General features: G+C 36.1%; 1 protein-coding gene across 1 annotated transcript in view; it reads left to right on the forward strand.

Annotated features, from left to right (window-relative positions):
- The window catches only part of LOC121428509 (argininosuccinate synthase-like), a 43,113-nt gene that overhangs the window by 17,776 nt on the left and 5,026 nt on the right, over positions 1 to 20,311 (forward strand). The window contains exons 4-11 of the mRNA XM_041625168.1: positions 7,753 to 7,941; positions 8,331 to 8,387; positions 9,837 to 10,013; positions 10,882 to 10,969; positions 12,014 to 12,098; positions 15,809 to 15,873; positions 16,945 to 17,018; positions 18,629 to 18,686. Of these exons, the coding sequence (XP_041481102.1) occupies positions 7,753 to 7,941; positions 8,331 to 8,387; positions 9,837 to 10,013; positions 10,882 to 10,969; positions 12,014 to 12,098; positions 15,809 to 15,873; positions 16,945 to 17,018; positions 18,629 to 18,686 (793 nt within the window). The remainder of the gene's footprint in view (positions 1 to 7,752; positions 7,942 to 8,330; positions 8,388 to 9,836; positions 10,014 to 10,881; positions 10,970 to 12,013; positions 12,099 to 15,808; positions 15,874 to 16,944; positions 17,019 to 18,628; positions 18,687 to 20,311) is intronic.

Consider the following 20,311-nt stretch of genomic DNA (forward strand, 5'->3'; position numbering starts at 1 on the left):
CTGTATAGTCTATTATGTACAATTTGAATAGGGAAAATAATTTTTATACACCCATACTAGGATGGGACGTAGTATGGTATCACGTTCGGTGTCTATCCGTCTGTCTGTCCGTTAACTTTTCCTTGTAAACGTGATAACTTCAGTTTTACTTAAAGGGGAAGTTCACCCTGACAAAAAGTTTATTGTCAAAATAGCAGGAAAAAAAAATATATATTTTGCGGAAGGTTTGAGAAGAATTCATCAAATAATTAAAAAGTTATTAGAATTTCAATTATTTGATTTGTGACGTCATATGCGAGCAGCATTCCTACATAGCGAATGATAAAAAATCAATGAAATGTAATTTTCTCAGAAAATTGAAAATGGTTTTCACTGTACCTTTTGTCTATCAATAGACAAATCATTTCACACCCGATCATGAAAACAAAACAAAATTAAGTCATCATGAACCATACAAAATTTGAAATTCATGCATTCTATATTACTAACACATGGGGCAGCTTTATGATGTCACAAATCCAAAACTTTGAACTCTAATAAATTTCTTACTCTTTAACGGATTTTCCTCAAACCTTCACCAATATTTTTTACTATTTTTTCTGCTATTTTTACTACAAAGTTTTCTTCAGGGTGAGCTTCCCCTTTAACCTAGGCTCACATAATTTGGTGTGTATGATACTAGTATGGATCTCATGAAGCCTATAGATTTTGAGGTCAAAAGGTCAAAGATCAAGGTCACAGTGACATGTTTTCATCTTACCCTTCTGCAGTCCTTGTAAACATGATAACATTAGTGTAACTTAACCTTGGCTTATATAATTTGGTGTGTATGTTACTAGCATGGATCCCAGGAAGCTTATTGATTTTGAGGTCAGTAGATGTAGGTCAAAGTTCAAGGTCACAATGACATGTTTTTATCTTAGTACCCTTCTGCAGTCCTTGTAAACGCGATAACTTCAGTTTGACTTAACCTAGTCTCATATAATTTGGTGTGTATGATACTAGTATAGATCTTTCTTTTGATTTTGAGGCCATATGGTCAAAGGTGAGTTGCCACCTTCCACTTTTCTTGCTTGATCAATAACTCCATTTTCCGCGTTACAGACGGGCGTATTATGTGCTCGTCTTAGCGACACTCTTGTTCAGAAGTGAGCACTGGGCTATTGCTGTGACAATTGTGAAAATATTGTCTGAAACCATGATTGCCCATGAAATCTATAATTTATTGTGCCATGTACATGACAATTGTATTTTTTAACTTCAAATTTACTCAAAATGCTGCATTTATCACCTATAAATGACTCAAGATTAGGCCTCACAAGATGTGATATATTTCATTAAATAAAACTTATGTTTTTGGACAATATTTCACGAATACAACGTAATTGTAATTTAATTATAATCTGAAAGCAAAGCAAATTTCTTTCAAAATCATATGTTCCCATTCATATTGTACATACTGTATACTGTAAAGACCTACTGTATGGTGGCTAAAGCTATTTTGAATTGCAAAATACAACATACAAAATTTATCACCTGCACCTGACCCATTAGAAATCATATTTCCATTTAACTCACACATGAACATTACATGATGTATTTAATGTATGGTCAAATAGTCCTCGTTGTGGTGAAAACTATCGTCCCCATTCGCATGCTACATGATACTGCTATGGCTTATGGCAGCCATTTTAAAGATAAATACAAGTAGTGGTAAGGATCTCAAAATGAGTTTGAACAGAATCAGATAAAATTACCACCCAGGTGTTTGTATGTAGGCTACACGTATCCCAGGGGGGGCACTTACATTGACGAGTGGATACCATGCGCGACCAAAAAAACACATAAAAAGGATGTCTTTTTCAAGGTAGGGCACGTTACGTACGTAATGTGATAAGGGTGTCAAAAACACAAAAATAATGAAAAAAGGTATCTATTTCGCCAGGAAAATGATGTGTTTAGGGTCGAATTTGTGGGGATGATAAAACAAAATTAAAATGTTTTATAAAGGATGTCCTTTTGCCCCAACACTTCGTGTTTAGAGTCCGATTTGCGTGAGGTGTAGAAGATGGGGTCGTACTAAACCAAATAAGGTAAAGCAGACGACCAAAGGACCCGTAACAATAAAACATTCCTGTACTTGTTTAGGGGTTCATTTCAGGGAATATTTGCCAAGAGTATCGTTTTGTTTCCATTACTTGTTAAGGGTAGGGTTTCACACGCCAATACTTGTTAAGGAGTGCATTTTCAGAATATGGAAATTACGTGTTTAGGGTGCTTTTCGAGACCCCCTGGTCGCGCATTGTATCCACTTGTGAAAGATATGTGCCACCTGGCTCTGGAAAAAAGTGTGTAATTGCCAAGAAATTAGCAAAATATGCACAGAATTCCATAAAATGTCTGGTATTTTAAGTTTTCCAAGCAATATGAATACACTGTCCCAAAAGCTGTTTTGTGTTAGTTATCAATAACAGTATATCAGTTTTCAGCTAAGACTTCATGATTTCACAAAGATGAGTTGGTTTCAATATACCAGATCTAGATTTATGATATATGGTGTTAATTGTCCTGGAGTGTAAAGGCTTTCTCATGAAATGATTGTTTGCTGCAATTGTACTTTCTCTTACCTTTAAATTCCAAAATACAGTATTTATCTCATGTGGCAGGAGAAATTATTTATTTCATCATGTTTTCAAACAATATTTCACTCATAGAAATTAATATTATCGTCAAGCAAAACCAAATTCTGTCAAAATTTTTTCTCATTCAATGCTCTTCGGGCCCATGGTGGTCATTTTGGATTTCAAAATACATTATTCATCACATACATGTACATGGCAGAAGAAATTATGTATTTTGTGAGAAATCCTGTTTCAGACAGTATTTTACTCATTGTACATGTAGGTCGCAATTATGTATGCATTTTATAGTGTGCCCACTCCACTCTTGTGAAAAAGCAGTTTGCACATTTGCATTGTGCGTGATAGGCTACTGGTAGAGCCTGTGATGGCTATTTTGAATTTCAAAATATAGCATTATCACCTATAAAGAAATGATACATCATGTTTCAGACAGTATCACTCTTACATCACAATTATAGGCATTGTGTAGTCAAACTCAAATTTTGTTGTCAAAAATATTTGCCCCCACTCAAATTGGTCATAATATTCAGTTTATAGGGACATATGGCAGCCATTTGGAATACAGCATTTATGACATACATGACAATGACATAAGTCATGATATATTTTGTTAGCAATCATGTTTTCAGACAGTACTTCACTCATACTGTAGTGTAGATCACATAATTTTTGTGCTCACTCATTGTGAAAATGATTTTTTTGCCCATTCATTTTGTTCTTGTACTGTACATACAGGGGTCTATTTTTAATATCAAGAAAATAATTATTTTGTAAAAAAAAATCATGTTTTCAGACATTATCTCACTCATGGGTCACAATTGCAGGCATTTTATAGTCGAGGTGTATGCATTTTTTTCCATCTGTAATTTGCATATTTTAGCTGCCATATTGGAGTTGGACAATTTTCTTTGAAAATGCTCAAGGTTACATGTATCAACCTGTGTGTTGGCTCAGTTAGTAGAGCGTCCGTCTCACAACTGGGAGGTCGGGGGATTTAAATCCCAGGATTTAAATCCCAGCCGCGTCAGACCAAAAGACAAAAGAATGGGAGTTGCTAGTGCTACTACTTTGTTTGGCGTTCAACGATTAAAGGGATAGAGCCTCGTCGATCTAGCGCTGCACAGCGGCTGCCGGGCCCACAGTCAAAGGGGCAAAGCAAATTTCCGGAGTATATCATTTCATGTCTATTTCGAACAATAAATTATGGATTTTCATGTGAGTAGCATTGTTCAAATTTGGAATCAACAATGCAGCACCCTGGAAGTGACAAGAGACCAAAAAAATATTGTACCTGTATTATTGGCTGTGTAAGCCTACAAACTATAAAATACAAGATCATGCCTCCTTTAGCCTTGAGTATACAGGTGCATTGTACCTCTCAGCAGAAAGCCTTTCTTTTGATGAATTCATTCTGCTTGTCTGAAAATGAATATTCACAGTCTGAGGATCGAATGCCCAGTTCGTAACAGTGAGCATTGTCATTCTGTTCCCGATTTATCTCTGCCAATGACAATGGAATTATCTTTATTGGCAATTGTATGCATGCATCATTGCTATCCCATTGCAATTCACCAATGTGTGAAAAATTTGTGAACAATTTGTAAAAGTTTATGACCCTGATAAAAAAGTGCAAGTCAATAGATTCTGATACGGTGTGTGCATACCGGTCTGACTATAGCAATATCTGTAATTATGAGAATTTATTCTGGTCTAAATATCACAGGTTATTTACTTTTTGCACTCAAACCAACCTGAATTGGGTACAGTTTCTGTAAAGACAGCAACATGACTCTTGCATTAGTATAGCATTCATGAGATGCCAATTATCTAGTTGTCTATGATAATGCTATATTTTGTTCACTTAAGCTCCAAAGGTGCTTAGTACATGTACATTCAGGGAATAAGCCCAGCCAGTTTAATACCTTTTCACCTCACCCTTGGTTGAGTGCAGCACAATGTGGGTGATTTTTTTTTTTTTTTGCTGAAGGAAGTTGTCATGGCTTGGTTGAGAACCCACGACCCTCTGCTTCAAAGGAGAGAGTCATAACCACCAGGCCACAGCGCGTTCCTTCTTGCATCGTATTTCCAGGAGTCAGTTTCATAAAACTTGTTATAATATGAGAAATTTTCAACAGTTAAAAGCTACTGAAATCCCTCAATCTGGTTGGCTATTTGCTTTTTTGAAATTGTGCATTTGCTATTTTAAAGATAACCAGGACCCATTTCTAATGTAAATGTCTCTTTTGAGATGTAAAACATCTCCAGAGACTAATGCAGAGACGAGAAATGGCATCGAGCTCCATATCAAAAGCTTTCAATTTATGGCAATATCATTTAATGAATTTGATCTTATGCATTTTGCCAAGAGCAGGCCCAGTGTAATTGAAAGAAAATGCAACAGATCTAAAGCGGAGATTGCAATTTAGTATGCAGGACCCTACTAGGCTGAAGAGATTTTATCTCATTTAACATACATGTATATCCAGTTGTTATATACATGTATGTATGTGGGCTGTAGTTGAGAGCTGGTGGGTTGTTATAAAGCTGAACATTTGTAAGTTAAGAGCGACTTTATGAACGACTTGTGATCCCGACTTGTAAATGGTATATTCATTGGCTATGGTTTAGCGCGTAAGAAGGGATCACCAGTCATTCTTAAAGTCGCTCTTAACTTACGAACAGCTTTATGAAACGGTCCCCAGTTTCCCTATTTCCTGTAATGAGGAATGGAATGAAAATATTTTCTGAAAAGAGAGAAATTAGTAAATATTCTATTTATTGGAAATGTAGTGTTGCAATTAACTCTCTCTCATCTCCGTTTTTATTAATTTATAAAGGCCAAGCTTATCCCCAAAACAAGCTGATGTGAAGGAATAGGAAATAAACAATCATGTCATTGCAAATTTCATCAATAGCAAATGTTTAAATTTAGTTAAAGATATATATGATCCTTTCTTATGGTAAATGGCATATTCATTAGCGATGGTGTAGCATGTAAGAAAGGGTTACCAGTAATGTTGTAACCGATTTTTATTTCAATTCCCGATCCGAACCGATTTTCCCTTTTTTCCTACATTTTTCCGATTTCCGATTTTGATGCTTGAGAGTAAAAATCGGTTCGGATTGACACTTAAAAACAAATGAAATATATTCAAGAATTTAATGCGTGGAGACGACGAAACAGCATCAAGCTCGTCAAAGCGTGAGTCAAGTTTCATGCCTGCGCTCGCGCTCGAGCATCGCGAACCACCCACATAGTTTCCTTTTATTTCCGTGGCCACACAAAGAACCCTGCAGCCAAGTCAAAACACACCGGCGTGGTGTGATGAACCATGAATGAATTAACTGCCCACAATCAAAACTGCACAGGCACGCGAGTACGATGAACGTAAATCATATTACCATCACCTCCGCACGACAGTCTAGCAAAGTTTGTAAACAAAATAATCTCTCTTATTCGGCAAGCGTGTCTTTATGAATTTCCCAATTCCCACCTCTCCCATCAATCTCGCCCTGATATCCTGACTTACATCGCAACTCTCGATCTCCGACCTTCGCTTCGCCGGCCGCCCCAAAACATAAACAAAGCTTTAGGGGAGCTGCTGACCGCTAGCAACGGAATATGTTTTTTTTCTTATTTTTTAAGCAAAGATCATAGTTCTTCCCCTCGGACCTAGCCTCGAACCATGTTTGAGGAAGCGATGATTTAATCTTTTGTGAGACCACAAATCGATTAAAGAGCAGGTTCTGAGGATAGCTTGAAATTGAAAACTCTCACTCATTTTATGTTGTTTTGTTACATGAATGATAAACACATAATCATTATAAGCATATACTTGTTTTTTTTTAGTATTATTCTATTCTGTTTGTATAATCATATTATGTGCGTTATTTTGTAATGTTCTATATTAAAAAAGAAAGAAATTGAATTGAAAGTGTGGTAGGGGCTTGGAGAGGGGTTGTGGGTGAGGCCGTGAGGGGAAGCGGGAATGAGAGAGAGGGAGGTATTTTTAGGCTGGAAGTGGAAAAGATGAGAAAAAAGACTGACAGATAGTGATGTCATAGCGAAAAAACAACGATGAAATGAAACTATGAAAATTATGAGTTTGGTATTTATTAAAAAGCCAATTCAATTTGAAATTATCATAATTTGAAATTATCATAAGCTGAAAAATAACCCTTATCACCAATATAGTGGAGACGTTTTATATAACTGTCTCGATGACTTCATAATTAGAATTACGTTAACATTGTTAAATGTAACGTTTACGTTAACGTTGTCTTTTGTCATTATGATACATCATCAGTTCCTTCTCCTTTTTTTCAAATGAATTGAGCCTACATAAAAAAAAGATCGACCAGGAAACTGTTTTTACTGCTGTTTGAATGAGGGGAATGAGGTTGGCAACAGCTGCTACTCTGCCAGTGGCATGAATTGGTGACTGTGGCTATGTGTCGCGGCCCAAATTAATGGTCAATCGATCTGTTAACGCTTATCCATTTCATCCGAAAATGGCGAATTTATGTATCGTCATTACGTAATTACCAGTTGTTCTTAAAGTCGCTCTTAACTTACGAATAGCTTTATGAAATGGCACCCTGGTATACTTCACCTACTGTATACAGTTCAATCAATCAGTAGTCAGAAATCTGTTTTTTCTTTGATTTAGGAAAAATATGACTTAGAATAGGTATGTTTACAACACACACTTTGCCTAATCTGGTTTTAAAATTGCTTGGCTTTGAGGGTGACTATTCGACTAATGGAACATCAACTTTTGAAAGTTACATGTGAGAAAAAAATGGTTGTATTATAAGGCAAAATAACTGCTGGGTCATGTGTGCGCGCAACCAATCATTTGATTAGGAACCACTTCATAATCTTGTAATACTATGCATGTGATGTCGTAATCTCATGGCGCCCTCCCTTAGAGGATATCGGAATACGCGAAAACGAGAGTTGTCAGAGATGGGCCACCTGCAGATCATCAATGTACATGTATGCAAGACAATGGCTTCAGCCTCGAAGATGGCAGCACAATGACATCAGGGCATGAGGTATGGTATATTGGTATTGAACTTTCATTTCATTTCTGAATTTTAATTTTAGTATGTGGTGAAAGATCTGAAGCGTGACTTTGTGGTTGAGAACATCTGGCCTGCCGTCCAAGCCAACGCCAAGTATGAAGATCGCTACCTTTTGGGTACTGCTCTGGCTCGACCCTGTATCTCTAAAGGCATCATCCAGGTCGTGAAGGAACACAATGCGCAGTTTGTGTCACACGGAGCTACAGGGAAAGTAAGACAATGGTTTATAATATTCACTTGGTTGACAAGCCATGTGACATACCATCCCAAAACCAACCATAAGTCACAAAAAATTGATTATGATTGTTGTTTATTGACTTAAAAAGAGAAAAAAGATATATAACTTGCCAAATTGATCAACAATAACCCTCACAAGTACCTAATTTTATTAGGAAAAAAATAGTGAATGCTTTTAAAGAATTGGTACTTTTAGAATTGAACGGTATAACAAATTTGATAGGCTCCTGTTGAGTTTCCTCCAAGAAAATTTAAGGGAATATTTCAACTGTATTACTTAATTTTCAGATCACGTTAAATGTGTTTAGTTTTCATGGTACCGGTAATTGATATGAATTCTTAAAAATTACATTTTTTGTACAGGGAAATGACCAAATTCGTTTTGAGCTGAGTTGCTATGCCTTACATCCATCCATTAAGGTGAGTTCATGGTGAATATTGTTTTCAAGAGTTTCTTAATGTATAGAATTGAAGCTTAGTCTGATCTTGTGGAGGCGCGATAGCTCAGTTGGTAGAGCAACGGGTTTGTATTCAGGTGATCCGGGTTCGATTCCCACTTGGTGCGCTATTGCTCTTTGGTAAGGCATTAATCCTCATTACCAGGTCATTCCGAGAGGACCTTAATAAGCTGTCGGTCCTCTGGTTGCTTGCTTACAAGCATTCATGCTGTCTTAGCAATCAGGTAAAAATCCCCACCAATCAATCAATCTATAATAGTGTTGCAAGCCACGAAAAAAAAATAATTTATCCTTCCTGATTCTAGAGTTGCCAAGTAATTATTATATGAACATGGACCAAGCAGTTTTTTTTTCTGAGAAGGGTCCCTTTGCATAAAACTTTATACTCCAGTGGTAACGTTTAGAGAATGCTTGCTTTTGATTGGCTGTTGAGACACGTTACCATTGGATGGTAAAGATAGGATGATAGAAACTTTTATGCAATGGGGTCTTTGGCATATTATATAAGCTTGCTTCATTTTATGCCATTGTAAGCTCACCTTTTGAAAATATTCTCTTTTATTTTCAAAGGTGAACCCATTCTAGGAAATTAATTTATATCACAGAAACCCAGTGTACTGTACTTAAAAGGTAGAGGAGGTAGGATGTGAAATCTAAAATACAAAAGCAAACATTATTTGTCTCTTGCTGTTATTTGCTGTAATTTCAATGAATAGTTTTTGTTAACAAGAGTTAAAATAATATGTGTTTTCTTTGTGAACGCTTCTAGCTGTACAATGTTATCTTTCAGTAGTTCAAATTTTATTATTTTCATTCTTAAGCTTATATAGATCACAACCTGTTGTTGAAATTTTCAATTGTTACAAGTATACAAAGTGTCTGCTAGTTTATAGTTTTTGTCACGCCCACCACAGGTGAAGGCGAGACTTAGGGATCCAAATGCCGTCCGTCGTCCGTCCGTCACAAACCTTATGACACATAACTCCATAACTGTAAGTCACTTTTCACCAAAACTTGGATGGTAGATGGACTTAGGGGACCTGTGTGTTATGCTGCAATCGGAGGTCACATGGTAAGGTCAAAGGTCATTTTCAGGTCAACCTTACCTAACTCCGCAACCGTATGGTGCTTTTCAACCAAACTTGGATGGTAGATGGACTTAGGGGACCTGCATGTTATGCTGTAGTCGTAGGTCACACAATAAGGTCAAAGGTCATTTTCAGGTCAACATTAAAATTTACGTGCAAGGCTCTTAAGGCAAGTGTTATTCCATCCCAGTCATATTACAGTGAAGTTTCGATACAATTCTGTTGCATGCCCTCGCGAATCACGATATTTCTGGTTATTTTCATACGTGGGCGAGACACAAAATCGCTTTTGCCTTGTTATTGTTTTTGCATATTCTTCTTAGATCATAGCCCCATGGAAGATGCCCGAATTCTATGAACGTTTCCAGGGACGTAACGACCTCTTTGAGTTTGCCAGTGCCCACAACATTCCTCTCCCAGTGACGAAGAGCGCCCCCTGGAGTATGGATGGGAACCTTATGCACATCAGCTATGAGGCAGGCGTACTTGAAGACCCCAAGGTTTGTTTAATATTGGGTCAATTATATGTAGGTAACATCTGAAATCTTTAAAAGAAAGAGTTCAGTTTTATTGTAACACAAAAAATTAATTGTAAATTCTAAATAAACTTATAACATTGGTTTAAAAATCAAGTTGTGCTTGATTTTTAAAGTTGCATTTGAATATCCTTTAACTCTTCTTGAAAAAAATCCCCTGCTATAGCAAAATATTGATTAAAAAAAAAAACTATTTCTGGTCATTTAGCCACAGTTCAGTCACTCTATCTCATGAGTAAATTGTCATTATTAGGGGAAGTCCACCATAACAAAGGTTGATTTGAAAAAAACATATAGAAAAATAAGAAAGCATAACACTATAGATTTCATCAAAATTGGATGCAAAATGAATCTGGAATTGCCATTGCCATGACTAACTATGATTCAATGATGAAGCCTTTCCTTTTAAATCTGAAAAATTAAAATATTCTATATTTTACGTCATAAAATACAAAAGAAATGGTGCTGATAGAAAAAGGATTAATCGGTAGAACAAGCAGTGGAATCCTTGCAAAACTAGTGTTTGTGTTTAAATTAGGTTTGTGATTACTTCAAAAGAGAAACATTGATAAATTTGCATTATTGAGTACAATTTAGTAGACCGATCTCTCCAGATTAACGAGAGAGAATGACATCACAATAACGTTGCAGATTTTGTGCATGCATTATAAAATGCATGATCTACCATTGATTACATTGGTAAGCATGAGCATTTACTCTGAACTGCCATGAATATCTTCTTTGATGCATACAGTGCAAAGCTCATCATTGGTAATTTTGGTAATTTTCTTTCGGCAAACAACTTACATGTCTTCTCTACTATGACGTACAGTGTGAAGCTCCCGTGGATATCTACCAGATGACCTCTGACCCAGACAACTCTAGCAAACCGGACAAACTGGAAATTGAATTCAAGAAAGGTAAGCCACACAAACACCTTTTGTAAAACTCATTCTGAAAATTCTGTTCTGATTTACTGTACCTGTCTGATGATTAAGAGTCAAGTGCATCAATGAACTATACACAGGGCCCCATCTGACAAAGTGTTGTGATTGATCCAATCTATCGCAGCTATGAAAAGCCAGCAAAGTCAACAAATAAAATGCATGTTTGTAAAAAAAAATTCTAGATATGAATGTATATCCATAAATTTCTTTACAATTTGGTTTGTTTTCCTTTGTTTACAAAGGACATTTTGCAAATTTCCTGTAGAAAAAGTTATGACACTGATGGATTTCCATAGAGTTACGATTGGATCAGTCGTAACTCTTTGTAAGACGGGGCCCAGATCTATGTAGTGCATGTACTCTGTGACTACCTGTAAAGCCAAACCAGCAGTAGGAACTACATATATGATGTACCTTTAGCTGATTCAAAGGTTAAGAATGTTGGTATTATACTAAAGCTCATTTGAAAGGATATTTATTATATACAAGTTAGTGATGTGGGTATTGGTTATTTCAGTATACCATCCTCATCTCAAAACAATAACAGTCACTTATGACTGCTCAGAACCACCGGTCATTGATGAAGTTACGTGATTGGCAAAATGAATGCCTTGGGGTATTGCACAAAGTTTCAAGCGTGACTTAGAGCCACCCTGTGTGGGGGCGTCGTGGTCTAGTTAAGAATCTTGTCTTTCAATCTGATTTACGTGGATTATTACTTATTATTATTATTACTTAATTCCCAGTTGCACGAGGTATAAAAGGCATCACCGCATTGGTAAAATCATACTTAGTTGATGTGCATTACTGTGTACTTATCAATAAGATTACCTGTTGCATATCATGTGTGCATCAGCATTTAACCTTGATTCTAAGTCATACATACTCTTTGTGAGACACCCATTTGGGCCATTTTGGAAAAGTGCATTATGAATATTGGGTATTATTATTAAATGACCCTTTTTGTGTATTTAATATTAACTTTTTTCTCTCAATTTGTGTTTTTATTTTCAAAAGGTATTCCTGTCCGGGTGAAACATCTAGGTGACAGCACAGAGAAGACAGATCCTTTAGAACTCTACTTATACCTCAATGAGATTGGGTAAGGTTACTTATACCTCAATGAGATTGGGTAAGGTTACTTATACCTCAATGAGATTGGGTAAGGTTACTTATACCTCAATGAGATTTGGTAAGGTTACTTATACCTCAATGAGATTGGGTAAGGTTACTTATACCTCAATGAGATTGGGTAAGGTTACTTATACCTCAATGAGATTGGGTAAGGTTAAAACTCAGTACCTATACTCGCAGCATACAATGATTTCATGGGAAAGTCTTCAAAAAATCAAGGTCAATTGTCACCATATCGGTGTCAATCTAGATGTGGTTCATTTACATAAAACTGACTCTGTGAAATCATGAAATCTAAGCTAAAAAAATATATTGCACTGAAGATCTCGTATCAGATTAAAGTACTTTGGGACAGTGTATACTCATCATAACCAGCACTTTGATGGAATGTGTTTATTTTGTTTTTTTCTCAGCAATTACACATTTTCTACAAGAATCATTTGCCACATATATTTTCCCTACTAATACAAAGATTTTGGTGATCACTTAATTGGATTCTAATTGAACTCATTTTTGTCTCACCTGCGAAGCAGAGTGAGACTATAGGCGCCGCTTTTCCGACAGCGGCGGCGGCGTCAACATCAAATCTTAACCTGAGGTTAAGTTTTTGAAATGACGTCATAACTTAGAAAGTATATGGACCTAGTTAATAAAACTTGGCCATAAGGTTAATCAAGTATTACTGAACATCCTATTAGAGTTTCATGTCACATGACCAAGGTCAAAGGTCATTTAGGGTCAATGAACTTAGACCATGTTGGAGGAATCAACATCGAAATCTTAACCTGAGGTTAAGTTTTTGAAATGTCATCATAACTTAGAAAATATATGGACCTAGTTCATGAAACTTGGACATAAGGTTAATCAAGTATCACTGAACATCCTGCATGAGTTTCACGTCACATGACCAAGGTCAAAGGTCAATGAACCTTGGCTGAATTGGGTGTATCTGTTGAATTACCATCATAACTTTGAAAGTTTATGGATCTGATTCATGAAACTTGTACATAAGAGTAATCAAGTATCACTGAACATCCTGTTCGAGTTTCAGGTCACATGATCATTGTCAAAGGTCACATGATCATTGTCAAAGGTCATGTTAGGTCAATGAACTTTGGCCATGTTGGGGTTTTTGTCTCACCTGCGAAGCAAAGTGAGACTATAGGCGCCGCTTTTCCGACGGCGGCGGCGGCGGCGTCAACATCAAATCTTAACCTGAGGTTAAGTTTTTGAAATGACATCATAACTTAGAAAGTATATGGACCTAGTTCATGAAACTTGGCCATAAGGTTAATCAAGTATTACTGAACATCCTATTAGAGTTTCATGTCACATGACCAAGGTCAAAGGTCATTTAGGGTCAATGAACTTAGACCATGTTGGAGGAATCAACATCGAAATCTTAACCTGTGGTTAAGTTTTTGAAATGTCATCATAACTTAGAAAATATATGGACCTAGTTCATGAAACTTGGACATAAGGTTAATCAAGTATCACTGAACATCCTGCATGAGTTTCACGTCACATGACCAAGGTCAAAGGTCATTTAGGGTCAATGAACTTTGGCCGAATTGGAGATATCTGTTGAATTCCCATCATAACTTTGAAAATTTATGGATCTGATTCATGAAACTTGGACATAATAGTAATCAAGCATCACTGAAAATTTTGTGCAAGTTTCAGGTCTCATGATTAAGGTCAAAGGTCATTAGAGTCAATGAACTTTGGCCGAATCGGGGGTATCTGTTGAATTACCATCATAACTTTGGAAGTTTATTGGGCTAGTTCATTAAACTTGGACATTAGAGTAATCAAGTATCACTGAACATCCTGTGCACATTTCAGGTCACATGACCAAGGTCAAAGGTCAATGAACTTTGGCCGAATTGGGTGTATCTGTTGAATTACCATCATAACTTTGAAAGTTTATGGATCTCATTCATGAAACTTGTACATAAGAGTAATCAAGTATCACTGAATATCCTGTTTGAGTTTCACGTCACATGATCATGGTCAAAGGTCATGTAAGGTCAATGAACTTTGGCCATGTTGGGGTTTTTTGGTGAATAACCATCATATCTCTGTAAGTTTATTGGTCTAGTTCATAAAAAGTGGACATAAGAGTAACCATGTATCACTGAACATCTTGTGCGAGTTAGAGTAGTATTCAAAGTCAGCACTGCTGCTATATTGAACCGCGTGATGCAGGTGAGACGGCCAGAGGCATTCCACTTGTTTGTTGAATAACCATCATATCTCTGTAAGTTTATTGGTCTAGTTCATAAAAAGTGGACATAAGAGTAACCATGTATCACTGAACATCTTGTGCGAGTTAGAGTAGTATTCAAAGTCAGCACTGCTGCTATATTGAACCGCGTGATGCAGGTGAGACGGCCAGAGGCATTCCACTTGTTACATTGTTATCACAGCTTGAATTTATAAATCATGGAAATACAGTGAGGTGTGCATGTTGAGATCAGTTTAAGGCTGATGTCATGGAACTAGGGCGTGTCCAGGATTCAAGAAATGATGGAATATAATTATAAAGAAGTTTATTTTTTATCTCTTGGGTGTAATATCGCCTAAATTTTCTGATAAGCCCATATACTTAAATCCACTAGAACATACAAAAGAAGTGAAAATTTGCCAATGCCAGGTAACTTGTAAAATGACAAATGTTGCAATGTATTATTAATAACAAATAAAAAATCACCTTTGAGAAGAGTAAGTCTACATTGCAGTGAAGAGTCTTTGTCCTACCAAAAGTTAGAGCTGCTTCTTACCTGCAGGAGTCCCACGAGCATCTATTCATCGCTAATCCTCACATTTCACGTAGACAAAGCAATGGGGAATGGCGGAAAGCTGCTGTAAAAGACGCTTGCTGCATTTGAGTCATGCAAAACAGTTGCTGTTGATCTTGCAAAGTGGCTTTTGACTTAAATGATGTTGAAGGTCAGCAACAATAAGCTGCTTTTGTGATTCCTGCATGAAAGATGCAACCCTGACTTTTGATAAAGATGTCTTAACTTAACATGCTCATACGCATGATCACCGGATCCTTTGGGATGAGAGTAGACTGGTCACCCGTGTCCCCTACTGGCATCAGCGGAAAGTCAGAGAAGCGTTGGAGACTGTTCTTCAAGACAGCGGCCTCCAACTCAGCAATATCTGGCTTACCGTTCTAGACAAAGAGGCTAATTTGCCTAATTAGCCTACCGGGACTTTCCACACACGTGTTAGCACTGCAGTGCACGGGCGGAAGTGGTGGCTTTTGTCATTCATACTAATCCTAGCGGGAATGATAACTGACGGCATTTACGGTTGTCGTTGGTTTTGCGCGCCCAATTTTGTGTGTTGTCACCCACATCCACATATGTGGATGTCATGTGACTTATCTAGCCAATCAGACACATGTACCCTGTGAGATACCGTGCGTACGGCACTTCGACAGAGTATATAAGGCCTGCTTTTACAAACTTTGCTCATTCTCGTGAGGACGACAAGAACACACTTGTCGAAACGTCAAAATTGGGTGGTCCTTTTCAGGACCAACATTTGCCCAAGAAAGATACATAGGTTACCGTGAAACCTACTACACTATGTCTTAACTCTTTTTAAAATTCAATCAAACAATCATTCATACTATTTGATCTCAATGTTTTTATTTTTATTTTCTAGTGGAAGGCAAGGTGTTGGAAGGATTGACATCGTTGAGAATAGATATATCGGGATGAAGTCAAGAGGTCAGTTAAGATGTCTTCTATGTAATTTCTGCTGTAGAACTACAGGAAAGATTTTTTTACTCCTATTTATCTAAAACTATCTCCCGGTTTTGAATATTGTATTTGTAAAGAAAGGGAATAAATTTAGTTGAATGTATTCATTGTCCATTAGACAAGTTTGTCTTCCATTAGGAAACATACAACTGATGTTTTTCTTGGCATTGTACCCACATTTTATCATTAGAATGAATGTTTGTTGCAAATTTCTTTTAGCAATATAATAATCCAGGAATCTATTCCTTGGAATGCCAAGCATGTAACAGCTACTCTGCTTAAGATTTAACTGGATACCTGACAGGAATCTATTCCTTGAAATGCTGAGCGCTTATTGGCTGCCCATCTACAGCTGGAAAATTATGCTACATGAATATCGAGTGCTTAGGAACTTCTGAAAAGAAACAGTGTGAGGCAATACATAAGCGCATAGAGATGCCCATAGGTAGTGATATGTGCTACACAAGCAACGTCGTATTATTATTATTATTAAACAAATGAAATTATTATTTTTTAGTCAATAGTTGACCGTTAAAGCTAAATTACAGTAGTTGCAGTAAAACACTGATTTCGTGAGAAAGCCTGTAAAACAAAGGTTAAGTATTACTATATCATCGTCGATCTTGATCTGGTACAGTTACATAAACTGAACTTTGGGAAATCATTAAATCTAAGCTGAAAATCAATCACACTGAAGATCACCAACACAGATAGGCACACGTGGGACAGTGTATATTATATTGCTGGAATAAAGACCCGATGGAAGTGCCCGAATCCGCACTTATTTTGCTTATTTCTCAGCAGTTACACAATTTTTCCAGAATCCTCCGGCACATATTTTTTATTCATATAAACAGACACTTGGGTGGTAATTGGATTCTGTAAAAAGTCATTTTGAGATCCTTACCAAAACTGGCATTTACCTTTAACCCACTGCCTACTTGAACCAGGTGATCCATGTACAAACTATATGGGATTTATATAATTCAGTAGACAACAGGTTGATATACTGTATATATTTTTTTCTTCTTTCAACAGGTGTTTATGAGTGTCCAGCAGGGGAGATTCTAATTACAGCTCACATGGATATTGAAAACTTTACTATGGATAAGGTCAGATAATTATGATTGTATTTTCGTATTTAAAATTATCATCTTTTGATAGTGAAATGTATATTTTGTATGTGTAAATAAAATCTGAATCGTAAACACCCAAATATTGTCTCTCTTTATCATAAACACCCAAATATTGTCTCTCTTAATTGCAAACACCCAAATATTGTCTCTCTTAATCATAAACACTCAAATATTGTCTCTCTTAATTGCAAACACCCAAATATTGTCTCTCTTAATCATAAACACCCAAATATTGTCTCTCTTAATTGTAAACACCCAAATATTGTCTCTCTTAATCATAAACACCCAAATATTGTCTCTCTTAATCATAAACACCCAAATATTGTCTCTCTCAATTGTAAACACCCAGATATTGTCTCTCTTAATCATAAACACCCAAATATTGTCTCTCTTTATCATAAACACCCAAATATTGTCTCTCTCAATTGTAAACACCCAGATATTGTCTCTCTTAATCATAAACACCCAAATATTGTCTCTCTCAATTGTAAACACCCAAATATTGTCTCTCTTAATCATAAACACCCAAATATTGTCTCTCTTAATCATAAACACCCAAATATTGTCTCTCTTAATCATAAACACCCAAATATTGTCTCTCTTAATCATAAACACCCAAATATTGTCTCTCTTAATTGCAAACACCCAAATATTGTCTCAATCATAAACACCCAAATATTTTCTCTCAATCATAAACAACCAAATATTGTCTCTCGTAATCATAAATACCCAAATACTGTCTCTCTTAATCATAAATACCCAAATACTGTCTCTCTTAATCATAAACACCCAAATATTGTCTCTCTTAATTGTAAACACCCAAATATTGTCTCTCTCAATCATAAACACCCAAATATTGTCTCTCTTAATCATAAACAACCAAATATTGTCTCTCGTAATCATAAACACCCAAATATTGTCTCTCTTAATCATAAATACCCAAATACTGTCTCTCTTAATCATAAACACCCAAATATTGTCTCTCTCTATCATAAACACCCAAATATTGTCTCTCTTAATCATAAACCCCCATATATTGTCTCTCTTTATCATAAACACCCAAATATTGTCTCTCTTAATCATAAACACCCAAATATTGTCTCTCTCAATCATAAACACCCAAATATTTTCTCTCAATCATAAACAACCAAATATTGTCTCTCGTAATCATAAATACCCAAATACTGTCTCTCTTAATCATAAATACCCAAATACTGTCTCTCTTAATTGCAAACACCCAAATATTGTCTCTCTTAATTATAAACACCCCCAAAATTGTCTCTCTTAATCATAAACACCCAAATGCTGTCTCTCCATCATAAACACCCAAATATTGTCTCTCTTAATCATAAACACCCAAATATTGTCTCTCTTAATTATTTGGTATACTTAATTATTTCATATACTCGAGCAAAATGATATGTAATATTAGGTAGTGATATGGGTCTTTTAGTCATAAATACCAGCAAATTTTCTTTTGAGCTGAAATTAATGACTGGATATGTGATGAATTTCATCCAATCATTTTTATTAGGATCCAGATTGCTACTTTTATGTAATAAGAAATAATTTGTCTTTCTTTGTAGGCTGTCCGTCGCATCAAGCAGACCTTGTCTCTACGCTTCTCAGAGCAGTGCTATGAAGGTATTTCAATATGTTTGTATTGACATTGTCATCAAAAGGCGTTAAAATGCCACTTTGTTCTGCACCCACTTCGTCCATTTGGTCTCATCTCGTTTGGTCTAATACTAGTCCATCTACAACCAGTTCATCTTTTAAAGGACAAGTCCACCCCAACTTGATTTGAATAAAAAGAGAAAAATTCAACAAGCATAACACTGAAAATTTCATCAAAATCGGATGTAAAATAAGAAAGTTATGGCATTTTAAAGTTTCGCTTATTTTCAACGAAATAGTTATATGAACGAGCCAGTTACATCCAAATGAGAGAGTTGATGACATCACTCACTATTTCTTTGTATATTATTATATGAAATATTTTTATTTTCTCGTCATTGTCATGTGAAACGAAGTTTCATTCCTCCCTGAACACGTGGAATTCCATTATTTTAACATTTTGTGCTTCAGGCAAGGAGGTCCTAATCGTCAAATTCGTAAAAATGGAAATATTGTATAATTCAAACAATAAAAAACAAAAGAAATAGTGAGTGACATCATCGACTCTCTCATTTGGATGTAACTGGCTCGTTCATATAACTATTTTTTTTTGAAAATAAGCGAAACTTTGAGATGTCATAACTTTCTTATTTTACATCCGATTTTGATGAAATTTTCAGTGTTATGCTTGTTGATTTTTTCTCTATTGATTCAAATCAAGTTTTTGTTGGGGTGGACTTGTCCTTTAACAATCTCGCCTTATTTCCAGTTCGGCTATGCCCATTGCATCTAATATCCACTTGGTCTAACTTCACTTTTGTCTGTAGGATAAGATTGACTGTTTATAAACTAATTTTCATTTGACAGAAATGCAAAATATGGAGTAGGTGAAGTGAAAATTAGACCTCTTGGACATCATACTGATTGCCAGATGATAGAAGATTAAGTGAGCATTAGACCACATAACCTTTCTTCAGGGTGAACTTCCCCTTTAATCCTTACCAACTGGACAGTCGGTTGTTGATCCTCAGCCCCCCATCCCAGCATGACGTCCCTGATTGTCACACAATTGCCTCACTTACCATTGAACTAATATTTTTTTCTTTTCAGTCTTTGTTTTTGTCTTGCCTGCATAGCAGAGCCGATTTTTCCGGCTGCGACGGCGTCGTCGTCAACATTGAGATCTTAACCAATGTTAAGTTTTTGAAATGTTGTCATAACTTCAAAAGTATATGGACCTAGTTCATAAAACTTAGACATAAGGGTAATAATAATGTATCACTTTAGATCCTGCCTGGGTTTTAGGTCACATGTTTAAGGTCAAAGGTCACTTAGGGTCAACAAACTTTGGCCATGTTTTTTTTTAAAGGAATTGTTATAACTTAAAAGTTTACGGATCTAGTTCATGAAACTTGGACATAAGAGCAACCATGTATCCCTGAATATCATGTGTGAGTGTCAGGTCACATGACCAAGGTCGAAGGTCACTCAGGGTCAACAAACTGTAGCCATGTTAAGGGTATTTGAGGAATTGTCATAACTTTGAAATTTTATGGATGTTGTTCATGAAACTTGGACATAAGAGCAATCAAATATTTATTTAATATTGGATGGCCTTGAGGTTAATACAAGGAAATATTTTGCAAAGCGAG

This window comes from Lytechinus variegatus, chromosome 15, assembly GCF_018143015.1.
Source record: "Lytechinus variegatus isolate NC3 chromosome 15, Lvar_3.0, whole genome shotgun sequence".
In the NCBI taxonomy this organism is placed as follows: Eukaryota; Metazoa; Echinodermata; class Echinoidea; order Temnopleuroida; family Toxopneustidae; genus Lytechinus; species Lytechinus variegatus.